General features: G+C 42.9%; 1 protein-coding gene across 7 annotated transcripts in view; it reads right to left on the reverse strand.

The window, feature by feature from the left end:
- Nucleotides 1–21,443, reverse strand: part of TIAM2 (TIAM Rac1 associated GEF 2) — a 268,861-nt gene that overhangs the window by 66,530 nt on the left and 180,888 nt on the right. For all 7 annotated transcript variants that reach the window (XM_074397228.1, XM_074397223.1, XM_074397222.1 and 4 more), the window contains 5 exons: nucleotides 17,091–17,252; nucleotides 14,988–15,092; nucleotides 14,673–14,751; nucleotides 11,901–11,993; nucleotides 10,457–10,720 (listed from right to left, as the gene is read on the reverse strand). In XM_074397228.1, the coding sequence (XP_074253329.1) occupies nucleotides 10,457–10,720; nucleotides 11,901–11,993; nucleotides 14,673–14,751; nucleotides 14,988–15,092; nucleotides 17,091–17,252 (703 nt within the window). The remainder of the gene's footprint in view (nucleotides 1–10,456; nucleotides 10,721–11,900; nucleotides 11,994–14,672; nucleotides 14,752–14,987; nucleotides 15,093–17,090; nucleotides 17,253–21,443) is intronic.

A 21,443-nucleotide genomic window follows, 5' to 3' on the forward strand; every position in this document is an offset into this window, starting at 1 on the left:
CTCCATATGTAGTGGAACAGTCCTTCTCCAGGTGTGGTCTGTAGACTCCTGGGGTCACCGAGACCCTTCCAAGGAGTCCACAAGTTGAAAATTATTTTCTGAAAAATGTCAAATGTCATTTGCCTCTTGCTCTCTGAGGACATGTGCACTAATGCTGCACAGCATCTGCTGCTGCCTCAGCATAAATAAGGCAGGGACACCCAACTGCACTCAGCACCATTGTGTTCTTCAGGGCCACACTCTCACATTTTAAAACTCACCAGTTTCACTCAAGAATGTCCTCAATGGAGTAGCAAAAACTGGTAATTTTCCTAAATCTCCACCCTTGGAACATGTTCAGGAAGCACACATACAACTCATCAGCCGCATACCCGAGCACAATCGCAGCGTTGAGGAAAAGCATACGTCAGACTGTGTCGGGAGCAGAAATAACTGCTTTTTTCAAGAACCACAATTTTTACTTGGAAAAAAAAAGTGAGAAAAAACATGTTCTTTAAAATGAACAAAGTGAGGCTGACAGTATTGGTAGATATAATTCAAATTGTCCAACAAAAACCAGAATCTTGCAAAATTTGTAACTGCCACCGTGAGCTTCCCAACACTTTTCCAGTGAGATCTGAGTGTGACTTTATTTTTTTTTTGAGACAAGGTTTTGCTCTGTCACCTAGGCTGAGTACAGTGGCACAATCATCTCTCACTGAAGCCTCAACCTCCCAGACTCAGGCAATTCTCCCACCTCAGCCTCCCAAGCACCTCAGACTACAGGCACAAGCCACCACGCCCCACGAATTTTTTATTTTTCTGTAGAGATAAACTCTCACTACATTGCCCAGACTGGTCTCAATCTCCTGGCCCCAAGTCATCCTCCCACTTCAGCCTCCCAAAATCCTGGGATTACAGGTGTGAGCCACCGTGACTGGCCTGAAAGTGATTTTTAATACTGTGAAATGAAACGTCCACATTTGGAAGATCTATGTAACTTCGTGACCCTGTATTTCCAAATAAACAATGCAAGTTATACGTGAGTAAAAGATCTATTCCAAGCGCAAGATAAACCATTTAATTTCAATGTTACCAAATAAGAAAAGTCTATCAATAATGCCTCAAGTTCCACATTGCAACTAACTTTGAAGAAATGACCCCTTGTTGAGTTTGGGGCTTTATGGAAGCAGCACATCCACAGTGGTCTGAAAGGGCTGTCAAAGTACTCCTCCCTTCTCCAGCTGCAGTTATCTGTGTAAGAATGCGTTTTCTTTAAATAACCTCCGCCAAAGCAATACGCCGCAACAGACTGAATGCAGACACTGATATGAGAATCCAACTGTCTTCTACTAAGATGCACGTTAAGGAAATTTGCAAAAATTTAAAATAAGACTACTCTTCTAAGTTTGTTTTTTTTTTTTTTTTTTTTTTGGTTTAGGAAGATATTTCATTAAAAGCATGTTTATAGTGTTTACATAAAAATGGATCCACTATTGCTATATTAAAATACATTAATAAACATTTCAAACATTTCTCAGTTTAAATTTCTAATATAGTCAATATCAATAGATACAAATGTAGCCCACATAACTAAAGCTCTTTGGGGTCCTCAATAATTCCTAAGACAGTAAAGGGTCCAGAAAGAGACTAACAAGTTCAAGTAATGTCGATGGTGGATTATGATCGCCGTCTGTACACATGTCTGCCCCCAGACCACAGCACCCCGAATACCCGGACTGTGGTTTTGTTTTTTTCATGTCTGTATCTTTGCCATCAAGCACAGTGTTTGACACACAGACCCAATTTATCGCCTTACATTTTCTGAAATACACAAGACAAGGCTGTGTTCTATCTGAAGGCCCTAAGGAAGCACTCTTTCCTTTCCTTTTCCAAATTCTAGAGGCCGCCTGCATTCCTTGGCTCGTGGCTGCCACCTCCCTCCCACCTCTCTCCTCCCTCATCACATTTACTTCTCTGATTCTGACCCTCCTCCCTCTGATAATGACCCTTGTGATTACACTGGGCCCCCCACATAATCATAAAATTCTGCCCACTCATCTCAATTAACTTAATCACAACTTCAAAGTCTTTTAAAATTTATATCCCTTTTGCCATAGTCACAGGTTCTGGGGATTATGGATTATGGATTATGGTTCTGGGGAATGTGGACCTGTTTGGGGTGGGCCATTATTCTGTCCACCATAGCCATGTACTAAGACAATGCAGTAAAAACAAAGCAGAAAAATACTCCATTATTTTCCCCAATTTTGTTGTTGTTGTTTATGAGACAGAGTCTCGCTCTGTCACCTAGGCTGGAATGTAGTGGCACAATCTTGGCTCACTGCAACCTCCACCTCCCGGGTTCAAACAATTCTCCTGCTTAAGCCTCCCGAGTGGTAGCTTGGCCTATAGGCAACTGCCACCATGTTGGCTAATTTTTGTATTTTTATTAGAGATGGGATTTCACCATGTTGCCCGGGCTGGCCTTGAACTCCTGACCTCAAGTGATCCGCCTGCCTCAGCCTCCCAAAGTGCTGGAATAACAGGCATGAGCCACTGCACCTGGCCAACTTCCCTAAATATTTATAATTCTCCAGACCAGGATGAGAAAGAAACTAAGAACAATGATGGCCCCTGGATGAGACAGTGTGTGGCTAAGAACAGGGTAAGAGGAATGTATCTCCGTATTCAACAAACACTTACATGGCCTTGACTATGTGCCAGGCAGATTCCAGTGCCTTCAAATATTAGCCCGTTGATCCCACAAAAATCCTAGACCATTTTACAGTTGCAAAATCTAAGCTACCAGGTTAAGTGACTTGCCCAAGGTCACATAGCTAGTGAGTGGGAGAGCCTGTAGCCAGGACCTGAGCCAGATCGTCAGGGGGTGTCCATGCTCTTCACTACGACTGCCCGATGTACCTTCAGGGGACTTAGCTGTCACTGTTTAACTTTCTGCACTGCTGGCATTTGTTACCATGCACAGGTATTACCAAGCTGGAAAACTGAAGATGTTGTCACAATCCAGTTATCTCTGAACATGACAGCTAGAAAGAAGACATCACACTTGGTCCTTCCCGATGATCTCAATTCCTTCATAGGCAGGAATAAAGTGAGAAATATAATTCATTTGGACGCCCCTTGCAAAAGAAGGGGAACAAAAGTAGAAACACAAACAAGTAGCATTTGGCAGCCAGTACTCATATGACACCCACAGAAAAGTGAGAGCTTCTTTTTTTTCTTTTCCTTATGTAATAGGCTATAAAGTTTCCTCTTACCAGCAGCCAGCAGTGTCAGAGAACAACTACTTCATAAAGGGCTGGCTCACTCTACCTTCACAGGAGACCTGCCTGGCCTCCCAGACTCTCAAATGTCCATCAAAAGTGGCAGAGCCAAGGGACATTTCACACAGTGTGCTTCAGAGAACTTCAGCAGATTTTTATCTGAAAGAGGTATTTATACTTAATGTTCAAAGAGAAAATCCAAGCCTGATTTTTACTCCAAATGCTGGCAAGGTTTACTTAACCTCTCTCCTCTTGACCCTCATACTGCTTGGTCCTCTTGGCCAAGGGGTGTCCACTCCCCACCAGCTGTCCCTGTCACAGGCCAGCAGGGCTCCTCCATCTACCACACCCCCAAAGGGGACCGGTGAGGACCACACTTTTGTGAAGATGGCTTCCCAATGCTGAGGAGGACTCAGTTTTAGAGAGAATGAACAGGACTTCCTTGATTCACTCTTTCCTCTAAAACATTTGAACATTTATTTTATAAGGGACTTCTGATCATTAAACACAACAATACTTTAAGATCCAAAGCAATGAAGCTAGAGAGGTGGGGCAATAGAGTTGACAGGTAGGGACAAGTTTTTCAAGTTACACTCCAGTGGCCATTAAATGACAAGTTCTCTGTATTTTACAGAAGGCAGGAGGGAGTAGTAATACAATGCTCATTAGCTAGTTGATTAGTTAGTTGGTTTTTCAGATGCATGCAATGATATGTTATAAATTCTGAGAATTTACGGTTTTCTATAATCTGGCCCCAATAGACTTTCCAGCCTTTCTCCCTGTGACCTTTATTTGCAGCCTCTTGCTTTCCAGCTTGCTGTTCTATGTGAAATGTCCTTCCCTCCACCAAGTCCCCACACCACACACCTAGAGGTCCACAGCTGAGATCGAACATAAACCCTTCCAGAAACTGCCCTTGAATGCTGATGCTGAGGGCTCTGTGCCTTGCTTACTGGTGCCTTTGCTCTCGTAAAACAGAAAAATTAGTGGGTTTTGCTCTTTGCTCTAGTGAAGCAGAAAAATTAGAGGTCCACCACTGACCTGTAACTCTCCTCACTGCAATTTTTTTTTTCTTTTGAGCCAGGAATTATTTACAAGTGTTTTCCCATTCAACTATGAGCTTCTTGAGAGTATGAAATAATGTGTCATTTGTCTCTGGGTACCTTCGACATTTGACAAAAGATTATTTGTTAAACACCTAAGTGAATAAATAAATGACTGGGAATTAGAAAAAAAAAGAAAGAAAGAAAATCAAATGTCCAAACAAAACTAAGTTTTATAAGGAAATTAGTATCCAAGGATCTTAATTTTTCCACCACTAACAGCCACATGCTCACTTCCACACTGATGAAAATGAAACCAATCTTCAGCACAGACACAAGAAACTTATAATTCTGAGACTGAAGTTCTGTGTCCTGGTAAAACCAGTATTTCCCAATCGGATTGTCTTTTGATTAAAAAAAAAAAAAAATGTACCACTCATCTTTAGGAACACTAATACGTTTTTACATCTGGTAACCTGGGGTGTCAGCCAGCCAGACTCAGTAATAGCAGTTTTACACACAAACAGAGCATTCTCTCAGCTAAATGCTGTTAGTCATCCTAAACAGCCTATGGAAGCCAAAATGCCCTCACTCTTATAAACAGGAAATAAGTGGGTTTGCCACATCAGAGCTGGCTCTATAATACTTTTTCCCTGGTGAGAAGCTGTATCATGGGCACACACATTCCCAAGAGCAAATTTACATGTAAGTGGCTTCTGGTAGCTTGAGACTCTACACTACTCACAGCAATTTAAGAAAGAATGATTCAAAGGGGGCGTGAGGGCTGAAAAAGAACCTCAGGCTGCAATTACCTTCATCATCTGGTAAGCATGTGTTGGATTTATATCATCTAAATGGAAGGAGGGACATAGGTCTTTTCTATTTTGTCCCCTACTAAATATACCTCCAGTCCTAACAAGGTAGTATGAATGGCTGTTCATAGCTGGAGAGTTCATTAATGCCACAAGCTCAGTGTTTACATAAAGACTTTGTTGAGAAACTCTGCGCCCAATGAGACTTTCTTAAAAGCTGCTGGAATGTTTCAAAAGATGGCAAACGCTAGCAAAGGGATTTTCATACATAAATCACAAATACAGCATTAACAGGATCCCAGTATAAACAAGTCTGGTCCATCCAGTCCCTTCAATGGGCGCCTTGTTGGCTCTAAAATAGCATTGCCCTCTTTGGGGAACTCCAGTGGTAACGTTAATTCTCTCTACACAAAGTTTTTACAGATGATATTTCCGCACAAGTCAAATACAGCCTATGGACATTTCCTCTCCCCACTGTGACTAACTAGAACCGAAATTTAAGCCCTTAAAGGCAAAATCAAATGGTCATTCATTTCTTAGGAAACAGAGGAACTTCATACTGCACCCTCGCCAATTCTTCCTATATTCCTGTCTGTTCCGCTTCTCACAGAGCATCACAGGCACAGTGGAATGAAGCTGGTGAATGCTGGGAGTTCTTTGCTTCCTAATGTAAGTGATTTGCCAGGTGGAACATGGTGTCTTCCAAGCATGGGCTGAGCAACAAATGAGGTAAGCTATGAGTCGACTGCTCGCATTCTGAGCACGTAAGGAAAGACAACGGTGGAGGTTTAGGGTGCACAATTCCTAAGAACACACATGAGCAGGTTATCATATGCTGAGAACTTGACCCATATTATCTCATTCCATTCTCACAGCCTCAGCATAGAAGGGCTCAGGAAACAGTAAGTCCTACTGCTCCAGTTCAGGCAACTCACTTAGACTAATGACCAAGGGGCAGCAGGGGTGCTCACACCAGCCCCAGGACTGCTCTCCAGAAATGCAGGCTAGAAAGGCTGGCTCTCCAGGGCTGCTTTCCACCTGCACAGGTTAGAAACGGGGCTTGCAGCCAGTTGCAGTAGCTCATGCCTGTAATCCCAGCACTTTAGGAGGCCAAGACAGGCAAATCACCTGAGATCCGGAGTTCAAGACCAGCCTGACCAACATGGAGAAACCCCATCTCTACTAAAAATACGCAATTATCCGGGCATGGTGGTGCATGCCTGTAATCCCAGCTACTCAGAAGGCTGAAGCAGGAGAATTGCTTGAACCCAGGAGACAGAGGTTGCGGTGAGCCAAGATCGCACCATTGCACTCTGGACTGGACAACAAGAGTGAAACTTGGTCTCAAAAAAAAAAAAAAAAAAAAAAAAAAAAAAAAAAAAGAGGGGGCTTGTACTGCTCCAAGCCTCCTATAGGAGATGCACCGACAGCAAAACCCTGGCATCTGCATTTTCACTAAGTTCAGCAGGCAAGTCTTGGGCACTAGGAAGTTTGAGACCCATTTTCCTAAACATTATTCATATCAATGAATGTAAATACTGCAAGGATGCTTCTTTTCTAGAAAAGCAGAACCTTAGTAGCAACCCACAAGCAACCCCTGGCTTCCTGGGACCTGCTACTATGACTAACACTTCTTTCAGTCAAAGATACATTAGAGACAGAGAGATACAGACAGACAGAGACAGATTTTTTTTCCCCACTTGAAACTGATCAAGAGACAAAAGTTAACCAACAAACTTCAGGACAAGTCTGAAAGCCCTAAACTCCATGTAGCTTGCTCCCAGGAACCCTTCCCTACATTTTAAGCGCTCGACAGGGGGCTATAAATATTCCACTTAAATGGTCAACATAAGCCCAAACAAGTGCTTAAGCCTTTCCTTTTCATCTGCCTTCTGATATTCTTATAATTTCTACTTAAAAAGAAAGAAAGAAAAGCAACAGGTCTTCTTTCCCAGAGAGCCAGCCATAGGGTTTTTATAGCAAGGAAAGGATTGGGTTCTCTGGAAAAGTAAACAGAATATTCCTTCTTTTCAAGTACATTGCCTTCCAGCAATGCCAAGGGAACATGAAATTTAGGGAGAGGCAGCCTCTTAAATGGCCACTGCAAAGAATAATTCAAAGTTGTTTTAAAAACTGTTTTTCAAAAGTCATTTACATTTTTGATTTCCGTAAATCTTAACCTTTTTAGTTTAAAAATGGGATTACTGTGTTCTAATTCATTGCAAAAGCAAATCAAGGTAATTTTTAACAAACCAAGAAGCTGCAAAGGAGAGGGAGGAGGAGGAGGAGGAGAAACACATTTTCAGAATTCCTGCCAAGGAATTCGCTGGGCTGGATGTGCCACAGACAGGAATTTCCCCAAACTCATAGGGTCCACAGGATCGGGGAGAAACAGCCTCTGGATGAGAAAAGCAAGGCTTAGCGTCTTCATTCGGGCTCCCCCAAAAGCAGAACCTGAGCCGAGGACTTGGATACAGAAGTTTATTTAGAAGGTAACCCCAAGATGCCCAAGAAAGAGGGTGGGGACAGAGAGGCAGGAAGCCCATGGGAGGTGTGAAAGCGAGGCTGCTTCGTGCTGCTGGGGCTCGCTCCAGAGCCCCTCTGCAGAGCCATGTGGACTGTACCTCAGAACCATTTCCACCAGGGAAAAGAGGCTGGGGTAGCATCCACCAAAGCCCAGAACCCCCTGGGTGGGTCGAAAAACCCATACAGGCAGCCCCAGGACCTGAACCCAGGTCTGACTCAAAACCTGGATGCCTGTCAGCATGCCACCTCTCAGAGTTTCTGCAAACACAGGCTTGTCATTGAGATGTTGCATATGAATGAGAGGTCTGATCTTTGATACTTTCATCTTTCCATTTCTCCCCTATCCACCCTTATTTTCTTCTCCCCTCAACCTTCAAAATGGAAGACTTCCTTCTGAGATGTGGGCCCACAGGCATTTAACTTCCTTCACAAGCAACACAACCACCTCAACAAGAAAAAGAAAATACCTTTGTAGCATTCGGGAATGGAGTCTGCTGGGGCTGTTTTTCCAGCACAAACAACATCGCGATGGAACAGCCACCTGGAGCTTAGGAGAGAGGGATGGGAAAGCCCAGGGCAGAGGCGGGCAGGGCGCTGCCTAGGAGACTCACACCCCACAGAGCAGTCTTGCCAGGAAACCAGGAAAGGGCTAGGCGAGGAACCTGCAGGGTTCCATCAGGAGGACCTGATGTGAGCACCGTGCCCGCCTGGCTAAGCTCTCTGTCCACACAGACATAGGTTATAAAGGATTAGACAGTCCGAATGGCTAAGTAACAGAATAGCTGTTTAACCGATCCAGGACTGACTCTTTATTCTGTTTCCTTAAAAAAAAAACAAAAAATAAAAAATAAAAATAAAAATAAAAAGTGGCTTAACTCACCTGGTTGATCCTTACTGTTTAAAAAAAAAAAATTAAAAGAAAAAGAAATACAGTCGAGCGTGGTGGCTCACACCTGTAATCCCAGCACTTTGGGAGGCTGAGGTGAGTGGATTGCTTGAGGATGGGAGTTTCAGCCTGGCCAACATGCTGAAACCCCGTCTCTACTAAAAATATAAAAATTAGCTGGGTGTAGTGATGTGTTCCTGTGGTCCCAGGTACTTGGGAGGCTGAGGCAGAGGAATCACTTGAAACTGGGAGGTGGGGGTTGCAGTGAGCCATGATCGCACCACTGCACTCCAGCCTGGGTGACAGTGAGACTCTGTCTCCAAAAAAAAAGTAAATGTGCCCCTTTCTCTGCTTTCTATAGGAATTCATTCTCTCAAGTACCAAAAGTATTACAGCCTCGGTGGTAGCTTCTTACTATGATAAAATACACAGAGACATAACACAGGTAGTGAATGTATCCCTCAAGAGTAATGAATCCAACAAATGGACACACGTCTGTATTATATGGAATACGCAGGCCCATAACAGCAGCCCAGGGTAGCTGAATGATGGCCCTAATATACCCAAGTCATTAATAAGTTCCATCATAATTTTTGTTTTATGACATTCACTTTTATATGCCAATAGTCCATTTAATGGCATTTTAAATTAGAGGAGAGCCCCAAGAGAAGAGGAGAAAGCACGAGATACCTTATTGAATCACAAATCTTACCATCTGATTTTTTAATTCCAAAAATGACCTAATAAACTTCCTTTATAATTAAATCAATCCTAACAACTTCTCTTTGGTGTTTTTCATTCATTCTTGGTAACCATGCAGAGATTCCAATTGGAAATCCATTATCATCGTAATTAAGTATAAAAATTGCTCTGTGCTCTCCCAGGAAAAAGACCCCACACTCGGTCTCCTGTGGAGCTTGACCCAGGCTCTCCAGAGGTATAAAGCAAAACTACCAGTTTTCAGTACCAGCCAGAGGCCCTAATGTATTTGATTCAGTGCATGAAATACACATGAATGATAAACTCAGACCTTGAAATGATTTTCTCACATGTAAGTCTTACCATGAGAAAAATATACTGGCACACAGTTTTTCACTTTTAGGCCTTGACGAAGCTTTAAAATTCATGACCTACATCAAAAGTTTGCTGTTTACTGGCCAGGTACGATGGCTTATGCCTGTCATCCCAGCACTCTGGGAGGCCGAGGTGGGTGTATCACCTGAGATCAGGAGTTTGAGACCAGTCTGGGCAACGTGGTGAAACCCCAAGTCTACTAAAAACACAAAAATTAGCCAGGCATGGTGGTACACACCTGTAATCTCAGCTACTCAGGAGGCTGAGGCATGAGAATGGCTTGAACTGGGAGACGGAGGTTGCACTGAGCCTAGATCATGCCATTGCACTCAGCCTGGGTAACAGAGTGAGACTCTGTCTCAAAAAAAAAAAAAAAAAATTAATTTTAAAAAAGACAGTTTGCTGCTTACTAAGAAAGCAGTACTTAACAAAAGATGTAAGGGACTGAAATGCACGGGCCGTTCTCAGAGCAAACAGATTACTGCCTTAGATTCAACTAAGTAAGAAAAATCTTTCAACTCTGGCATTTATGCAGGCTTTTATCTGCCTTCAATCACAGAGCAACTATGAGACCAAACGTTGTGGGTGATTCTTCAAGAGTCCGTGATTTTCTTTTTAATGTTATTTCGTGCAAAAATAATTATTTTCTGTTTTCATGAAAGCGCTGTAATTACTAAAATGCATAAAATTTTGATAAAATCTACTCCAGTTGGCATCTGTGTTCTTCTAATAAATTAGAAGACATTCTCTGAACAGCTTAAATAATCTGAGTTTGCAAGCAAAATTGCAGCCTAAAAATATTGGCTGTTGATACCAGCAGTTAAGAAGGAAGGCAGAACAAAGCCTTACCATTGGCTGAATTCTTTTTAAAGTTATCCAAGAATTCCTCCAGCAGTTGGGACTGGTTAGGAGGCGGCAGCAGACTCTTCTGGTCCCTGGAGAACAAGTCACTGTCTGACCAGGATGTACAGAGGGTTGCTTTTGTGTTCGGAGGCCGGGCAATCAGAGTGAGCCCGACGCTCTTCTCAGAAAACAGGGCCTCCATCTGCTTAAGGTCAAGATCAGACACAGCTTCCCCGTTTAAGGTCATGATCTCATTGCCCTTCCTCAGCCCTGAGAAAAAGGAAGGGGAAACAGATAAAAGAGAGAGGGATTACCGAGAGAAATATTTTAAGATGAAAGAAGGCCGCAAATTCAAACCAGGTACTCTCAGGGACCGTTTTGTTTGTTGCTTTCTTCAAAGAAAGTACCAGCCCCGCACAGCGGCAGGCGCCCGTCGTCTCCGCTAATCAGGAGACAGTGATGGGAAGATCACTTGACCCAGGAGTCCGAGACCAGCCTGGGGTAATACAGCGAGACTTCATCTTTTACATTAGAAAAACAAAAAAGAATTAAAGGGCCAAAATGTATAGTATTTAGATGCCACTAAGAGCCAACGCAATGTTAGTTCTCTCACAGTTACTATTAGAATAAATCGTTCGAAAGAGAAGCAACTTGCGCCGGGCGCGGTGGCTCACACCTGTAATCTCAGCACTTTGGGAGGCCGAGGCGGGTGGATCACAAGCTCAAGAGATCGAGACCATCCTGGTCAACATGGTGAAACCCCGTCTCTACTAAAAATACAAAAAATTAGCTGGGCATGGTGGCATATGCCTGTAATCCCAGCTACTTAGGAGGCTGAGGCAGGAGAATTGCCTGAACCCAGGAGGCGGAGGTTGCGGTGAGCCGAGATCGCACCATTGCACTCCAGCCTGGGTAACAAGAGCGAAACTCTGTCTCAAAAACAAAAAGAAAGAAAGAAAGAAGCAACTTGAGAGATCGCGTTCTCTCCTACTCCGATGTTAAATCTGTTCCGTCAGTGTCTGCCTGTCTGTCTCACACCCTCTTCCTTCTCCCCTCTGTCTGTCTTCATACATGTATACACTTTCTCTCTTTTAAACACACACACGAACGCTCTCTCTATATACAGGCATATGCATTTTCTGTCTTTTGTCTCTCTCCGTCCTTTTTTTATGGAGGCAGGAGTCTCACTATATCTCCCAGGCTGGTCTTGGACTCCCGGGCTCAAGCAATCCTTCCATCCTCCCGCCTCAGCCTCCTGAGCAGCTGGGTTTATGGGAGGGAGCCGCTGCATTTGGTCGCATTTCCAATTAGACTCTTACATTTACTTTCTTTACAGTTCCAGGAGAAACCTTTTCCTGATCAAACTTGAAGAAGAAACATTCACTAGCCAGACCACACTTTCCATAGTTTCAAATGAAGAGGGAACAGAGGCACAGGGTGCCACACGAACCTTCCCCATATGCCAGGCCATCGGGGAGGACGTCGCTGACGAATATCCGGCTGAGATGCTGATGCTCATCCACCTGCGCCATAACTGCAAACCCTGGGAGTGAGAAGAAAAGGAAAAAGCAAGTCTCAACCCACCATGCTCCATTTCCCCAACCACATCGCCAGTATTTCCTTGAACACCTTTTCTGGTAAAGACAGTATGTTGAGAAAGTCTAAATTACAACTATTTTGAAAGGACAAAAATATCTTGCAGGGGCAGAACAAGAAAAATGGCAGACCAGAGGCCTAAGAAATATAAGGACATAACTTTTACTTAAAAGGTGAGACCACGAACCTATGTGTTTAACAGCATGATTCACAAAAGTCAAGAGGCAGAAATAACCCAATTGTCTGTCAATGGACAGATGGATAAGCGAGGTGTGATCTATGCGTACAGGGGAATATCATCCAGTCTTAAAAAGGAAAAACATCCTGATCTGTGCTACAATTTGGGTGAACTCTGAGGAGAATATGCTAAGTCAAATAACCCAGTCACAAATAGCGAACACGGTGTGATAGAATTTATATGAGTAGCTAGGGCAGTCAAATTCAGAGAGGTAGAAAGTATTAACAGAATAGTGGTGCCCAGAGCCGGAGGAAGGACAGTATGAGGAGTCGGTGTTTAATGGGTAAGGAGTTCAGTTGTACAAGGTGAAAAGATTTCTGGCGATCGATGATGGGGGATGGTAGCACAACACTGTGAAGGTACTTAATGCCACAAATCTGTATATTTAAAAGTGGTTAAGACGATAAACTTTATGTTATGTGTCTATTACCACAATTAAAAATTTAGAGGCTGGGCACAGTGGCTCACGCCTGTAGTCCCAACACTTTGGCAGGCCGAGGTGGGTGGCGCACGAGGTCAGGAGCTCAAGACCAGCCTGACCAACGTGGTGGAACCCCTCTCTACTGAAAATATAAAAATTAGCTGGGTGTGGTGGCGTGCGCCTGTAATTCCAGCTACTCAGGAGGCTGAGGCAAGAGAATCACTTGAACCCAGGAGGCGGAGGTTGTAGTGAGCTGAGATTGTACCATTGTACTCCAGCCTAGGCAACATAGCAACACGCTGCCTCAAAAAAAAAAAAAAAAAAATTTAGGAACAAATTTAACAGCAAAAAAATACTTTTACTGAAGTATATGAAATTCAGTTCAATACAACAAATAGGTATTGAGAAACAGCTATGCTTGGGGTCAAGCATTTTAAGAAGGTGAAAAAATGCGTGGATGAATACAGTGCTTGCCCTAAATACATAAGACTACATGCAAATCCTAGGGGGACCTTCCCTCTTCTGAATGCACCATTCCTAAACTCAGTGTCCTCCCCTGTGATGCCACAGTGAGGAACACACGTTTCCACACCTTGGTCCCCTAATACAGAGGGTTCCTTGAGGACAGCAAGAACGTCCTGTTCCCCAGGTCTCCTCCGTGCCCCCAGCAGAGCCTGGCAGATGATCATCTTACCAGAGAGTATCTTTGCAAGAGTCTTCATTTAGTCACTCCAATACAAAGATGAACACAAACGGCAATCACAAAAAGCATAGTGAAGGCCAAAAGGAAGAGAAAACAGGTCAAGAGGGCTGCAAAGGAAAAACCAATACAACATGGGGGCCAGGCATGGTGGTTCACACCTGTAATCCCAGCACTTTGGGAGGCCAATGTGGACAGATCACTTGAGTCTGGGAGTTCAAGAGCAACCTGGCCAACATGTTGAAACCCTGTCTCTATTAAAAACACAAAAATTAGCCAGACATAGTGGCAGGCACCTATAATCCCAGCTACTTGAGAGGCTGAGGCAGGGATAATTGCTTGAACCCAGGAGGCAGAGGTTGCAGTGAGCCGAGATTGCACCACTGCACTCCAGCCTGGGCAACAGAGCAGGACTCTGCCTCAAAAAGAATAAAAATAAAAATAAACATAGGGGTCAGAAAAGATTATACAATTCTTTTAAAAATGAAGGCAGCCTAAAAAGGACATTTTAACATATTATAAACTTACTTATTATTAGTTTGAATCATTTCAAGGAAAATAGTCATGTTGTATCAATATATTTAACAAGCTATAAAATAGTGTTTCTATGGAGGTATTTACCAATCATTACCTAATCATTGAGTGTTTCTAGGGAGGTATTGACCAATCATTATCTAATCAAAAAGAAATGTAGGAAATGGTGCCGTGAAGAGACCTGGGATGCACCGACCCATAACTGTTAAACTCAGGGAAGAAAGAAATAAGTAAAGCTAAAACAATCAGAGACGGCTTCTTCGAGAAAGTCAGACCTTGAGTTAGTTCTTGAAGGACAGTAGGATTCATGTCCTCAGAAAGGAGGGATGGGGAAGAAAGAAGGGGAGCATTACAGGTGGGACGAGCAAACTAAGAGCAAAGACACTAGAGATGAAAGCAACTCTGAATCCTATGAATCAGGAGTTGATCTTAGAACAGCATCAGCACACAGGACATTCGATGTGTTATTATATCTATACTTTCAGATTCCCATCAATTTTATTTTCATTCCATTTCATTACTTGACATTTCCCTGTAACAGCGATACCTATCTGTGTAGCCTGCTGATTATCAATAAACAGAAATGAGGGCAGAGAAAGGAAGTTCAGAAACAATTGTCATATATGCAGAAAATGCAAATGTGAGGGGAAAAAAATTAAGTCCAAAGACAATGGGGCAAACTAGACAAGGACGAAAAACACAACTCCCAGGCAAGGGCACTCCTAACACTTACCAAAGTCAGACACACTCCCAGTCTTCGTGAGCTGCACATCATAAACATTCAGTGGAAAGACTTCTATGTCATCATAAACCTACAGAAGGCGAAAACAACAAAATCAGAGGATTTCACGTTATGATACCTTGAAAAGTTACTTTGACACTGGTTTTCATAATAAAACAAAAAAGCTATTAAGAGACTCTTTCTATAGAGACTGTTTCCAAACTAGATGCCAAATTAAACAGAATTTTCCCCAAAAATGGCATTTTTCAAAATCAAAAGGCCATGGATATGGTTCGATTTCCCTTCCGAAAGCTAACGCGCACTTGCCTGTTCTTGCATATATTCATAGGGTGCAGGAATGCAGTACTCAACATTGTCATTCACTAATTTTCGAAGTTGCAGGCAGTAATGGCTGGGTTCCAATTGCCTCATCTATAAAGAAAAAGTTATTCATATTTTAAATGCTCTTTCTAAATCCATCATTAGTTAGCAGGCTCATTAAAAATCAAAGTCGAAATCTCTAAAAGAAAACTGCATATAGTTTGCTGAATTTAAACCTATATAAAAGCTCAAATTTAAATACTCATATGCAGGCCAGGCGCAGTGGCTCATGCCTGTAATCCCAGCACTTTGGGAAGCCAAGGCAGGTGGATCACTTGAGGTCAGGAGTTTGAGACCAGCCTAGCCAATATAGCAAAGTGTCGACTAAAGCAAAAATACAAAAATTTGCCGGGCGTGGTGGCAGCACACACCTGTAATCCCAGCTACTCAGGAAGCTGAGGCAGGAGAATCGCTTGAACCCAGGAGGCGGAGGTTACAGTGAGCTGAGATCGCACCACTGCACTCCAGCCTGGGCAACAGAGCAAGACTCCGTCTCAAATATAAATAGAGAAATTACTTGTATGCAGAAAAGTAAAGGGGGACTATTTTTCAGAAGGTTTTCTCTGAATGACATTGCTTATCATTAAAGGCAAGAGATGCATTTTTAAGAGATGACAGTAGAACACACCCAATAGCAGAATCAATCTTACCAGCTCAGCAAATGTCATCTCTTTAGTTAGGTTGAGCCTAACCTTGTTTCTCATTACCAAAGTACAGAAATTTGTAAAATGTGAACAAATCTACAGACTTCAGAATTAAGAATGTCCTACTCCAAAAACTTTTCAAAGAAACAAAACATGTACAGACACACTCATCTTTTCTCTCTTTCTCTCTTACGCACATTTTCAACAGTGAGAAATTTATCTCAGGCCTATGCTCTAACTGGGTCAAATTGACCCACTACTTCTGATCCCCTCTATCACCTAGAAAATTATCTCTTAATAGATGATAGCGTTGGTATAGAATTGTTGGTTTTCTGAATAAAAATGTTATATATGGGAGCAAAAGGAAATTAAGTTCATAAGGATGTAAACTACATGTAAATGTCCAGTATCCTAATGTTTCAAGTCACAGTGAAAAAAGGGAACTAAGCTTAAACATTTTTCACATTTATTAGGTGCACATGATTAAGCGTTACCAAACTATATGCCTTTTTCACCATTTCAACATATTTGATTGTATTTTCTCTGGAAACTCAAACTATTTAAGCTCTACTACGCCACCTGGTGTTCTAAAAGCTTCTGATCTGATGTTGCTGAGCATCTCTCTCAGAGGGCTCTCTTTAAGACTTAACGTAAACTTCCTTTTCAAATCCGGAATGAAACCCAGTTTGAAAAATGAATAAAACATCATCTTATATTAATCTCTATGAAGCAACTGTGAATTATATCAAGTTTTGCATTTAATCTAGAGAAATCTGGTAAAACTATTTAGGATTAAATTAAACTACCTCAAAGTCTATGCCACCTTCTTATAAAACACCATCTCTAAGTAACTTAAATAGCAACGGATTTCACAATTATTCTAGATATCAAAGTATACACAGTTTGGATTATCTCAGGTTCCTCATGGAGGTGTGACCTAATAACTCATTCTTCTAAAGAGATCAAGGAACAGAATGCTAATTAATCAATATGCTAATAAACACATTAATTAATAAATATGCTTCGGGGAGGCCGAGGTGGGTGGACCACGAGGTCAGGAGATCAAGACCATCCTGGCCATGGTAAAATCCCGTCTCTACTAAAATACAAAAAATCAGCCAAGCGTGGTGGTGCGTGCCTATAGTCCCAGTACTCAGGCGGCTGAGGCAGGGGAATTGCTTGAACCTGAGAGATGGAGGTTGCAGTAAGCCGAGATCGCCCCACTGTACCCCAGCCTGGTGACAGAGCAAGACTCCATCTCAAAAATTAAATAAACAAATTTGCTAATATGTTCCCTGGCGTAGAAAGTGGGCCCTTGAACACCACACGAATTTAGAAGGCATAAGATTGCAACAATAATGATTATTTCTATTCAGAAGTATATTTCTGCAGAAAAATCCGTTACCTTGCATGCCAGAGTCAAAATATCTTCTACTCTGTGCTCTGGCTTGATCCCTACAGTAACTCCGTGATTATCCTGAAAGTGAACGTAGGTCTGGAGTTCCCATGCGTTGTCTCGGGGAACACCGTCTACTGTTGAACCATACATATGCAGAAGTTCATCCACCTGTTTGTAGATGCCAAAAGACAATGCAGACAAATCTGATTAACAAATGAAGGAAACCACTGGAAAAAATGTCCTGTTCCTTTATGGAGTATTTAGAGTAAAAGCTCACACTCCTCACATCACTGGCTTCTCACAACCCTCTGAGGCCAACGATGTTTCCTCACTGATTTTCTGCAGATGAAACGGCAGCCAAGGGAAGCGGAGTGAAAGTCAGTGACTCTCTGTCCTGTGTTCTTTCCACTGGGTCAACTGGCTGCTTATGCCAAGTTAGAACACCATAATCTGGCCAGGAACGGCGGCTCATGCCTATAATCCTGCACTTTGAGAGACTGTGGTGGGCAGATTACCTGAGGTCAGGAGTTTGAGATCAGCCTGGCCAACATGGTGAAACCCCATCTCCACTAAAAATACAAAAATTAGCTGGGCATGGTGACGTGCCCCTGTAGTCCCAGTTACTCGGGAGGCTGAGGCAGGAGAACTGCTTGAACCCGGGAGTTAGAGGTTGCAGTGAGCCAAGATCACACGACTATACTCCAGCCTGGGCAACAGAGTAAGGGTCTGTCTCAAAACTAACCAACCAACCAAGCAACCAACCGCCACAATTCATGTAAGGGCTGCTGAGTATCCACACTTACTGCTTCAGAATCATGGTTGAGAAGGGTCACTGTGAAACGAGCATGTAAGCCATAATCCCTCTCTGACCTCCCACTGAACTCCAGACACATCTTGTCCACAGCCACTGACACCTGCCTGCCATGCTGACCTTGAACTGTACTTAATCCAAGCACGAGCTTTCTCTTCTAAGCCTACCTGGTTTTTTGTCTTTGTCTCTTCTTTTTAATTTTAGCCTGACTCATCACTGACAGAAATCTAATTGTTTCTTAAAATTAACCCATAGTCCTGGAAAACCTTTTCTCTCTCCTTCAGCTATCTCACACATAGACACTGCTGGAAAACCATCTTAAAACCTACCATCTTCAGGTAGCCTTTCCCAAAAACATTTAGTTTACCAAAACTTCGTGCTAATCTGTCCTTTTGTAATTCATGACAAAAACTGCATACATTTCTTAAGCAATGCAGATATGTTTCTCTCTGGCTAGGTTCTTACATTCATATAGTAACAAAGAAAAGATTTAGGGCTTTGATATCAAAAGCCACAGATTCTACCAGCAAAGTGTGGCCTAGGACAAAATAGCTACCTTGCTATGACTCAGCTCCTATTTTGTAAAAGAGGAGATTATTAATGTAATATTGAAAATTTGTTATTTAAGTTTTGTGAGCAAAAGAGGTCATTTACGTGAAACACCTTACATACCAGAAAATGTCACCTATAGATTCAATACTATCATATTATTATATATCATTCTTTAAAGTTATCATTAATGAGTGATTTTACTTTGAATCCCATGCATTTTTAAATACAAAGGAAAAGATCCTCCTACGTAGGATTTAAAAACTAGAAGAGACATCGTAAAGAAATTTCAAAGAACAAAGCAAGGGAAAAATTCGTCTCTCTGTGTCATCTTTCTGAAAACATGGTGCTCAACTTTGAAGTGACATTTCTGGATCTGTCATGGATCTGCTGCTTTCAGCACATTTTTCTGGAAGAATGATCACAGCCAGAACGAACATCCCCACACGTGCCAACGCCAAAGGAAAAGACAGGAGCAGACGCACAGAGCCAGGGATGCCAGGAACCAGCCCGGACACTCCCTCCTAAAGGGTCTTGTCTTGCAGAGGCACGTGTTTTTTCTCTGGTTCATTCTCTCAGGTGCTTCTTTTCATCTGGGCAGTGATTCAACCACGTGCTTTGCCTTAAAGGTGCAGGCCCCACCTCTCAAATCAGGCTTGTTGAGCAGTAAACTAAAACCCAGCAGAGGTCACTGTCGAGTAAGAAACTTCACAAAGAACAAGGAAGGGAGGAAGTCACAGGCTCCCACTGAGGGTGGCAGAGCAGTTTACTGCTGCACTTTTGGAGATCAGGAAAAAACATAATTGTCGTTAAACAGGTCGGGGAGGGACATGAGCAGTACAAATTCACACTGTGCCTTCACACCCTTTTGTTCCCACTGTTTCAATCGGGGAAACACTATATCACTGGCCAGGTGCAGTGGCTCACACCTGTAATCCCAGCAGTTTGGGAGGCTGAGGTGGGTGGATCACCTGAGGTCAGGAGTTCAAGACCAGCCTGGCCAACATGGTAAAATCCCATTTCTACTAAAATTAGCTGGGACATGGTGGTACGCGCCTATAGTCCCAGCTACTCAGGAGGCTGAGGCAGGAGCATTGCTTGAACCTGGGAGGCGGAGGTTGCAGTGAGTTAAGATCCTGCCATTGCACTCCAGCCTGGGTGACAGAGGGAGACTCTGTCTCCAAAAAAAGAAAGACTGCATCTCATGGGGCCAAATGAAACGAGCTCTTGATGTGCTGTCGGTTCACTCACCACTCACAATCAGCCCTCTCAGGGAGACAATGTCATGATTCCTATTGAACGGGCAAAAAAGTATGGCTCAGAAAATTCTAGAAACTTGCCCAAGTTTACACAATTAGTGCCTATGGTACTCCAGGGATTTGAAGCGTGGAAGTCTGGCTTGAGCTGGTTTACACTACCAATCTACTACACAGAATGCCCGCCTGGTAATTAACCCCCTTTATAATGGGTGCAACCTATATTTCCTGATTACTTTCCGTTATTCTATGCTACACACCATGTTCACATCGAACAGAATGGCGCAGATAACATTCCCCAAAAGGGAGTGGCGCGCTCCTGCTCCCCACCGATGTTGCTTTCCGTCTCCTCTCTCTGCTGTAGCATCCTTACAGCGTCAGTGCTGAAACCATATATACCCTCCAGCCTGGTTTAAAATGCCCCTGTCTTGGGAAGTCTCTCCTGTCTCTGCTCTCTCTGCCCTCAAGTTCTCTCACTAACATGAGTTTACTCTCCTATGTCCATGGTACAGCATTTGGCAAAGCCCAGCTTGCACGGGGGTCACTTCTAGGTCCCCCACCAGCATAAGATGAATGCCAGCAGAGGCTTTGTCTTCAGCTTTCTCAGTCTCCCAGCCATTAACACAGTGCATCCTGCACCCAGGACACACTTAACACCTGAGTGCTGAGCTGAATACAACTCGAAATGCACAGTCATATATATACAGGCATGAAAGGTAAACGCTGTCCAGTTTCAGTACCTTACTCAACACTGTTGACATAGCGTCAAGTTTTTAATGTTCTCTGAAAGCTTCAAGAAGAGAAATTAAGAGGTTATTGAAGGAGAACAAGTTCGTGACAAGATAAAAGTATACAGATAGATAGAAGGATGGAAGGATGAAAGAAATAATCCTATTAAAATCCATTAAACAAGTTGGTGGGCTACAATTGCTCCAAGCAATGGTTTTCTGAGACCACACTGTTGACCTAAGATCTAGTGAACCATAGAAATGTAGATGCCTATCAAAGCCAAGGCCATCAAAGAGTAGGACCCTCTCAAGAGACCCCTCAATGAAAAGTTCACTGTAATTTTTGGTGTGTGTTAGATATACACACTCTCTCACACACACCCCTCACAAATGCATACAGTTCAAGAAAAGTAAAACCTGGTTATTCAAAGGAAGCACCAAGAATTTAAAATTAAGGCCAGGCGTGGTGGCTCATGCCTGTAATCCCAACGCTTTGGGAGGCTGAGGCAGGCGAATCACCTGAAGTCGGGAGTTTGAGACCAGCCTGACCAACAAGGAGAAACCCCATCTCTACTAAAATTACAAAATTAACTGAGTGTGGTGGTGCGTGCATGCCTGTAATCCCAGCTACTCAGGAGGCTGAGGCAGGAGAACTGCTTGAGCCCAGAGGCGAAGGTTGCAGTGAGCCAAGATTATGCCATTTCACTCCAGCCTGGGCAAGAAGAGCAAAACTCTGTCTCAAAGAAAATAGAAAAGAATTTAAAATTAATTCATTAGAACTAGAAAAAGAGAAAGCTACTTGGTGCTTACAGATGTCTTAGGTTGCTATAAGCTTTGCCCATATGGAAGGAAAGTTGGATTACTTTTCTGAAGGAGGGTCAGTGCTATCCAAGTTGAAAATACGCATGCTTTAGTTTCACGAAGCCAGATAAAATACTCTCCAACATTCTTTTCATAAAAGAAACCGAGAATCCTGAAAATAAGCATTAAAAACGGAGCCATCTGTAAAACTTTT

The sequence above is a fragment of the Saimiri boliviensis genome, chromosome 4 (genome assembly GCF_048565385.1).
Source record: "Saimiri boliviensis isolate mSaiBol1 chromosome 4, mSaiBol1.pri, whole genome shotgun sequence".
In the NCBI taxonomy this organism is placed as follows: Eukaryota; Metazoa; Chordata; class Mammalia; order Primates; family Cebidae; genus Saimiri; species Saimiri boliviensis.